An 8,826-nucleotide genomic window follows, 5' to 3' on the forward strand; every position below is an offset into this window, starting at 1 on the left:
TTACTGCTACTACTATTATTGTTACTGTTATTATTATTATTATTATTCCCGCTATCGCCGCCGCCGGATCCGCACCTCCCTCCGGGCTCACTTCGCTCCCGCCAAATGACTCCCTCCGCGTCCGAAGCCTCCCGCCCCGCCCACCGGTCCCGTACTTTAAACCCTTCCCCCGCACCACTTCCGGCCGCGCCGGGCCTGGGGAACGGAGGCCGTTATCAGGGGCCGCCCGCTCCTTGCGATCCCCCCACCCCGACCCCCATTAACATCCTGGGCTAACTGAGCCGGCGGCTCACTGCGGACAGCGATTGGCTGAGGGAGAAGAAGAAGAAGAAGAAGAAAGCGGCGGGGAGTTGGATGGGGAGTGTGGTAGGGTGTTGCGGGGGAATGTTTAAGAGGAGGGAACGGAAGCGGATCCGGGGGTGGGTTGGAAGAAGGTGGGAAATGGAGAGGGAACCGGACCGGAAGTTGTCGTGGGGCGCGGGGGCGGGGACGGAGGAACGGACCGGAAATAGGGCGGCGGTGTGGGGGAACCAAAAGAAGGACGGACCAGATACCTCCTTCCTCTGTGAAGATGGCGGCCGCTAGCTGGAGGTGAGTGGATCCCAGCACCTGGACCGGACCGGGATTAGGCCTCACTCCGAGGCCAAGCCTGGCTCTTGGACTCTCTCTCTCTCTCTCTAGTTAGTATCCGGGGACCTCCACTACCCTCTCCTCTTGTCCTTCCCTGCTATTCGGCTGTGGAAGCCCTCATCATTTGAACATCATTCACAATTTACGCTCACAGCGAGCATTTGGAGCTCAACGCACGTTAAATTTCTGATTTTCTCCTCCTCCTCCTTCAAGCACGTACGCCAAACAGCGGTGTCTGAGGTCGTTAGAATCCCCTACAGTTTGGAAGCAGGCCTTTCAGCCCATCGAGTCTACACTGACCCCCCTCACCCCTCCCAAAGAGCAGCATGCCTTCCCCCTACCCTATCCCCACAGCCAATCCACCCTAACCTGCACATCTTTGGGCTGTGGGAGGAAACCCCACACAGACACAGGGAGAATGTGCAAACCCCACACGGATAGATGCCCGAGGGTGGAATCGAACCCGGGCCCTTGGCGCTGTGAGGCAGCAGTGGTTAAGCGCATAGCCACCGTGCTGCCGGTCTACTGCACTGGTATTCCCAGGCAGTCTTCTGTCCAAGTATAACCAGGTCTGAGTCTGTTTAGCTACCACAATCTAACGAGATCAGGTGTTTTCAGGCTAGTATTCCTCTCCTCATTTCGGGGGGCACCGTTGGTGTGGGTCTGTAGCCCAATGTAGATCAGATAGAGTTATGCAGCACGGATACAGACTGTTCAGTCCAACTCCTCCATGCCGACCAAATATCCTGAACTGATCTAGTCCCGTTTGGCCCATATCCCTCTAAACCCTTCCTATTTGTTGTAATTGTACCAGCCTCCACCACTTCCTCTGGCAGCTCATTCCAAACACGCACCACACACTCTGTGAAAAAGTTGCCCCTTGGGTCCTTTTTAGATCTTTCCCCTGTCACCTTAAACCTATGCCCCTCTGGTTTTGGACTGCCCCCCAACCCTGGGGAAAAGACCTTGACTGTTCACCCTATCCATGCCCCTCATGATTTTATAAGGTCACTTCTGTGCCTGCAGTGCTCCAGGGAAGATAACCTCAACATATTTAGCCTGTTCCTACAGCTCAAACCCTCCAACATCCTTGTGAATCTTTTCTGAACCCTTTCAAGTTTCACAACATCCTTCTTATAGCAAGGAGATCAGAAAATTGAATGCAGTATTCCAAAAGTGGCCTAACCAATGTCCTGTACGTCCGCAACATGACCTCCTCTAGCTGCTGACATTTCCTTTGGGTTAATGTTTGAGCACTGTCCCGCGGTCATGTCTGTGTCTCTCTCCTGCAGGTCATACTGTATTCCAAGCTGAAGGTGTTGGCAGGAGCCCGAGATGTCCCAGGCAACGAAGAGGAAACATGTGGTAAAGGAGGTGCTGGGAGATTATGATCCGCCCTCCGAGATACAACAGATTGTGCGGGTAAGGGCGTACTCGGGGACGAGTACAGCTGGGCCACACTGAGGGACCTTAATACCACTTTCACTGGGATACAGATCTCTGTCTCGAGTGCTCTCCTGCCCCCTCTCTCTCGCCCGCGCTCTCCACCCCCTCGCTTGCTCGCCCCCGCCCCCCCGCCCCCCCCCCCCCCCCCCTCGCTCGCTCGCGCGCAGGCGCTCTCTCTCCCCCCCTCGCTCGCTCGCGCCCTGCAGTTTGGGGTCCCACAGCCAAACATGCACAAATGCTCACTGGGCTACGTGTCCGTTACGCACGCACACACACGCCTATGGGCCCCATGGGTGTATCCACTAAGATTTGGACCATTCATGTAATTGACTGTGAGGAGGAGGTAGAACCTGTCTTGAAACTTACGGCCAGTCAAATGGACCTCACGCTGATCTTCAGTGTCTGGAATCCAGGCTGCTCACAGATCAACAGGCCATCCTGACCTTTATACTTGCTCGCAAACAAACTGAGTCACCTGACAGATTTCCTTATCCCCGCCCGGCCTTCTCCATGCCTAGGAATTACACATAAGTGCAGCCCCTCACCAGAAGGGGCTGGGACCTTACACATCTCCGATTACTGTGCCTAGTCAAACCTGACAGCTCCCTTTCTATGCGTCTCCCGTAATTTTACCACCCGTTTAGCTTCTGTTAATCATCTCCAGTCTTATCACATTAGGATCCCTCTGTGCAATCTTCTAGGGTTGATTTGATTTGATCAATAAAGTGGACAACATAACCGAGTTAAAGTTGAATCTTAAAGTGACCTTCCTAGCGTCAGCTGTAAGTTACGATCAGCTCAGAGATTTGCCACCTTCCTGCTCTTGGCCTGTCTCAATCTTGCCCCCTAATTTCTGACTCATGCTGGGGCCGGGGAGGCTTTCACAGACACTGGGTGCCCTCCCCCCTTTTCCATGTGATCGGGGCGAAGCGTTTCAGGGGGCTATTTGACTGCAGAAGTCATCGCGGCAAAACATGACGTCAAGCTGCGTGTTTCCAGCTGGTGACTTTTTCCCCAGATCTTCAGCGGAAGGTTGTCGGCAATTTCTTGACTGCCACCCCAGCTTATGGAGGCTGGGCTGTTCCACTGGGGCATGGGCGAAGGGGACAACATAATGACATAGTGTTCATATCACTGGACTGTTCATCCAGGGGCCTGGGGTAATGGTGCAAATCCCAGCTGGTGGAATGTAAATTCAGTGAAGGACATTAATGTTATGACATTGATTAACAATTCTGGAATATAAAATTAGTTTCAATAATTGGGAGACCATCACAGAGACATACAGCATGGAAACAGACCCTTCGGTCCAACCAGTCCGTGCCGACCATACTGCCTGCTCCCGGCCCATATCCCTCCAAACCGTTCCTATTCATGTGCTTATCCAAATGTCTTTTAAACATTGTAACTATACCCACATCCACCACTTCCTCATGGAGTTCATTCCACACACAAACCACCCTCTGTGTTTGAAAAAAAAATTGCCCCTCATGTCTTATTTAAATCTCTGTCCTGTCACCCTAAAAATGTGGCCCCTAATCCTGAAGTTCCCCCACCCTAGGGAAAAGACTGCTATCTCATCTGTACCCCTCATGCTTTTATAAACCTCTGTAAGGTCACCACTCAACCTCCTACACTCCAGTGAAAAAAGTTCCAGTCTTTCTTTATAACTCAAACCCTCCAGTCCCAGCAACATCCTGGTAAATCTCGTCTGAACCTTCTCCAGCTTAATAACGTCCTTTCTATAACTGGGCGACCAGAACTAGACAGTGCTCCAGAAGAGGCCTCACCAATACAACGTGAACATGATGTCCCAGCTCCTGTACTCAAAGGCGTGGACAATGAAAGCAAGTGTGCTAAACGCCTTCATAACCGCCCTGTCTATTGCCTTAAAAACTCATCTGGTTCACTAACGCTGACTTAGGGAGAGGAATCTGCCAGCCTTACCTGGTCTGGGACTTGGCACGTGACTCCAGACCCACATCAACATGGTTGACTCTTAGCTGCCCTCTGAAATGGCCCTGGTGATACATTCGTGCTCAAGGGCGCTCGGGGCAAGTAATCAACAACAGGCACGTCCCACAAAACTGCGTTTCTTTAGAAATCTGTACGGTCATCTCGCATTCCCAGTTGAGCAGCAGCGGATGTGTGTGTTTGTTTTTTTTTCTTTATTCATTCACGGAATGAGGGCGTTGCTGACTAGGCAGCATTTGTTGCCAATCCCTAATTGCCCAGAGGGCAGTTAAGAGTCAACCATGCTATGGGTCTGGAGTCACATGTAGGCCCCGACCAGGTAAGGTTGGCAGTTTCCTTCCCTAAAGGACATGAGTGAACCAGATGGGGTTTTTCCGACAGTCGGCAATGAACTGTTGACTACCCCTGAGCCTTTGGGATGGTGCTGGGGGTCGCGTGATGCAGCGAGAGTGAGAAACCACGTGGCTTGGATCGCCCTGAACCTTTAGCTGGAAGTTTTCACCTTGTGCCCGTCAGGACGCGCGCAAGAATTCCAAAATTTCAGACATGGCAGGACAGTTTCTAACACCGGAAGCGAGGGGCACCAGTTGATTGGCAAAGTGACCCTGATTGGCGGATCTGTTGCCGTGGAGATAGGAACAGGGAGCAGCTGGCTCCCCTGCGCTGTCGCGATGGTTTGGAATGTGGCATTCTTGCATTGGGTCCTGACGGCGCGCGGTCTCAGCAGCGCCTCTTCTGTCTGCCGTTGTGTGCCACGTGGTGCTGTCTGTTTGCCTGAGTGCCCTCTACAGGCTACTTGTCGGCTCGCCCCTACAGGTGCTCGGCTCGCCGGGGAACAACCTGCACGAGGTGGAGACGGCCCAGGGGGAGCGGTTCCTCGCCAGCATGCCCACCAAGTTTCGCAAGAACATCTGGATCAAGAGGGGTACGAGCGCATTGGTGTGGGGGGAGGGGGGGGGAGGTGGGGGAGGGGGGCGCTTGGTCAGGGTCCGGCTTAATGCGAGGCAAGGTCCCTTTGGAATGGGCAGTGTTAGTGTATTGGCTCTGGCCAGCCACTCAGTTTGGGGGCAATTAGGGAGGAGCGACAAATGCAGGCCCGGCCAGCAATGTGCATGTACTGTGCGAAAAATTCAGCAGAGGGGAATGAAAGATTTGGGGGGAGGATTGGGGTTTCCACTCGCGTCTTAGAGTCAGTGTTGGAACCTGGGAAGTTGGGGGTTACTGACTGGCTGTGTGTGTGTGTGTGTGTCGGGGGCGGGTGGTGGAGGCGATGATCTCTCTGTGAGATTATCTGTGTTCGGTCTCTCTTCCATCCCCCCACCCCGCTTTGTCAGGCGATTTCCTAATCGTGGACCCCATCCAGGAAGGTGAAAAGGTGAAAGCGGAAATTAACTCGATCCTGTACAAGGAACACATCAAGCAGCTCAGGAAGGACGGGCTCTGGTAGGACACTCGGCTTGAGTCGCGAGGCCAAGCAGTGACGGAAATCCAAAGGGTACTCGCGCGAGGGTGATGCCTGTTTGTGGGGATGTGGGTGGTACCTGGTAAGATCTTGGGGGATCTAGAGCCCTGGGCTCATGTTCGGGGAAGCTGGGTTCGAGTCAGGCCAAGCAGCTGGTGAAATCTTTCAAAGGTCCAGTGATGGTGCCTGGAATGTGGCTACTTTCTTATTGTAGAATAATAGTGTTTTACTAACAATTGAAGAAAATCTGCCCTCCTTGCCTGGTCTGGCTGTAATGAGAGTCCAATCCCAGCACTATGGGGTTGGCTCTTAACTGCCTCGTATCAATAATTCGAGAGCAATTAAGGTCGGCGCCGAGGGAGCGCGGCGCGGCCGGAGGGTCAGCGATGGGTAGCAGCAGATGTGTGTGTCTATGACTCTGATTGTCAGTTGGTGGAGCCCTGCCCCTGACCCATGTTCCTTCTGGTCCTAACCCTGCAGGCCTGCCACTTTCTGTGACCCAGCGACAGAGTGCCCCGAGAGGTGAGTGTCTGGTTTCAATCCACGCCATCAGGGGCTGAATCCCAAGGGATCTCCTCTGTCCCTTCACAAAGCTGCACCTCTGTGTGTTTGTTTGTCTGTCTGCCTGTGCTGTGGGAGTGAGGGCACATTGCTAAATGTGATAAACTTCAGCGCACTGACTTGGCACAGGCTGGTGAAAGAGACTCTCTTTCCCTGACCTGTGTGCGTGCTGGTGTGTTTGTGGAGCTCAGCAGACAATGAACACTCGTTTCCCCTTGTCTCAGCTCCTCTGCTGCCGATAGCCTCAGCCCTGCATTTGTTCCCTCCAGAATGAACGATTCTGACACACTCCTGACTGGTCGCCCCCTTCCTATTGTTCAAAACCCTGCTGCCAGCATTTTAATGGGACTGAGTCACATCCATCTCTCACCATATTACTGACCTGCATTGACCCTCTGGTTGGGAGATCACCCAGTCTTCAAAATTCCCACCTTTATCTCCAAACCCGGTGTACTCTCATCCACTCTACCTCTGTATCGCCTCCAGCTTCTACACTGCTCGCTATCTTTCTCACCTCCTCCAGCCCCTACACCCCTCCCTATCTCTGGTGATATAACCCCAACTAATGCTGATACTGAGCCCAGACCTGGCTTGATAGACTGAGTTCTGTTTTGCTATTTGTTTGCTTACGAGGTTAAGTCACTGAATATAATCACAAGAAGCTGCCAGTATAATTCTAACAAATAACCTAAGTTTATTCCCCTTGAAAGGAAAGAAAGAAAATGATTAATATACAATAACTACTTGACAGTCATTAAAAATATCAGAAATTGTTTCCACCCTTTTAGCCTCAGCAATAACCTTACAGATACCCAAACTTCAGTGAATGCTCACCCTGTCTCCACTGTTAAAGTTCTTTATTCAGTTAGCACAACTGTAATCAATTTTTTTGTCTGCCCTTTCTGCATTCGCTTGATGCTATCTTTCAATTAATGTCTCCTTCTGAGATGCTTACATTGCTAACAAAGCTCACCCAGTCCTTAACTTGGGTTCCCGAAACTCCACTTCCACGGCCTTCTGTTTTTGAATCTTTTCTTCAACCACGACTGTGTTGGAGATGGCTAAACTGTGTGAATTATTTACTTCTGTGTCAATGAGTCCTGCACACCACCTTTTCCCGATGAACAGTTTTCTGTCTGTTGTTAGTGGACACATGACAGCAACCCAGTTTTCTCTTCATGTTTCTAATGCGCTGAACTATAACGAAAGGGGTTTAAATACCTCATTTCATTACACAACCCAACTCTACTTCCAGAACTCAAACATTTAAACTAAAACCATTTCCCTCTCTCCATTATACAAATCAATCTTAAAACTGTAGCACGTTCTGCCACTTTGGAGCCCTTTCCAAATGAGCCCCCTTCACACTGTAACCCTGACAACCCCTCCCTGTCTCTGTCACTTCCTCTTGCGCCTACACCCCTATCTCTGTGATTTTTCTCCAACCCTTGCACCTTTCCCTATCTTTATAACCCCGAACTCTGGAATTCCTTCCCTAAGCCCCTCCGCCCCGCTCTCCTTAAAGTTGATATTGACCCTTCTTGGTGCCCTCTCCCTTCCAGCTCTTGCTCGGTGGCCTACTTGGTTCTAGAATATACTTGTGATGTGCCCCCGGGGTGATATTTCATTGCATGACAGGCTTCAGGTAAAGGAAGCTGCATTCTCTCTCCCTCTCCAGTAACACAAAGAAAGATGGAAGTAACCGGGGCTCGGAGGAAGAGTCGGGGGATGATTCGGAAGACGACAGCGACTTGTTTGTCAACACAAACCGAAGGAATTACGAGTATTCGGAGAGCGAGGACGAAGAGGAAGACGAGGAGGAGCAGGGAGTTTAGAGGACAGGACAGCAGCAAATGCTTGCTTTAATAACTGCAGGCAAACCGTTGATCGTTTTTTTTTTTCCTCAAAGACTGCAGAAGGGGCAAGTGCTTCATCTGGGGTTGTGGGGGGGGAGGAGGAGAGACATCCTTTCAGCGTCTTACCCTCTCTCCCACTGCCTTGCAGCATGTTCCCCTGCGGGTATCCATTTGAATCCTGCACCAGGCTGGCTGTGTCATTAATACATCTTCTGGCAGCTCCACCAATGACCTCCGCCAGCCAGTCCATCCCTGTTCACCTTCTTCTCTCACCACCCCCCCCAATCAAATTGACTGAGGAGCTTTGGAGGCTGATGACAACCAGTTGATTGTGGGATAGGAGGGTAGATTTTGTTTGTTTGTGTGCGCACACGCCACAGTCGACCAGCTCAAGGCTTTATCTTCCTGTCACTTATGGAGCGATGCACTGAGAAGGGCAGAGTCTTACATTCTGGAGAGAATACCATTTGTACTTAAAATAAATAAATATTGCTGAGAAATGAATGTTTTGTGCTGATGTGGAGTACCATTCCACTGCATCAACAGAGCTAGCCAGAAGAAATGCAAATGGCATGTGGGCATGGCTGGCTGTGCTCAGCATTTCTTGCCCATCCCTAGTTGCCCTTGAAGGTGGTGGTGAGCGGCCTTCTTGAACCACTGCAGTAACGGTGATATTTCCAAATAGTGACTTGGAAGGGAACTTGTAGAGGGTGGTGTTCCCATGTATCTGCTGCCCTTGTCCTTCTCGATGGAAGTGATTTTGGAAGGTGCTGTCTGAGGATCTTTGGTGAATTTCAAACACCGTCCCACCCAGTTCTTTCTTTTTCTCTGCGTGAGGTTTTGGCTTAAACATAGCTTCCAGAGGTATCTTTTACCATTTCAATAGAAGCAGGAATT

General features: G+C 51.3%; 1 protein-coding gene across 4 annotated transcripts; it reads left to right on the forward strand.

Annotated features, from left to right (window-relative positions):
* Positions 1-502: 502 nt before the first annotated feature.
* LOC125488365 (probable RNA-binding protein EIF1AD) lies at positions 503-8,433 on the forward strand. Of its 4 annotated transcripts, none has more exons than XM_048621361.1 (6): positions 503-591; positions 1,923-2,052; positions 4,867-4,975; positions 5,385-5,493; positions 5,993-6,034; positions 7,752-8,433. In XM_048621361.1, the coding sequence occupies exons 2-6, from the start codon at positions 1,966-1,968 to the stop codon at positions 7,906-7,908; spliced, it is 504 nt and encodes a 167-aa protein (XP_048477318.1). In that variant the 5' UTR covers positions 503-591; positions 1,923-1,965; the 3' UTR covers positions 7,909-8,433. The 4 variants fall into 4 exon arrangements, with proteins under 4 accessions (XP_048477318.1, XP_048477321.1, XP_048477320.1 ...); XM_048621362.1 differs by having other exon boundaries at positions 580-680; XM_048621364.1 differs by lacking the exon at positions 5,993-6,034.
* Positions 8,434-8,826: the final 393 nt, after the last annotated feature.

This window comes from Rhincodon typus, unplaced genomic scaffold (genome assembly GCF_021869965.1).
Source record: "Rhincodon typus isolate 14 unplaced genomic scaffold, sRhiTyp1.1 hic_rhity00000568, whole genome shotgun sequence".
NCBI classification, from domain to species: Eukaryota; Metazoa; Chordata; class Chondrichthyes; order Orectolobiformes; family Rhincodontidae; genus Rhincodon; species Rhincodon typus.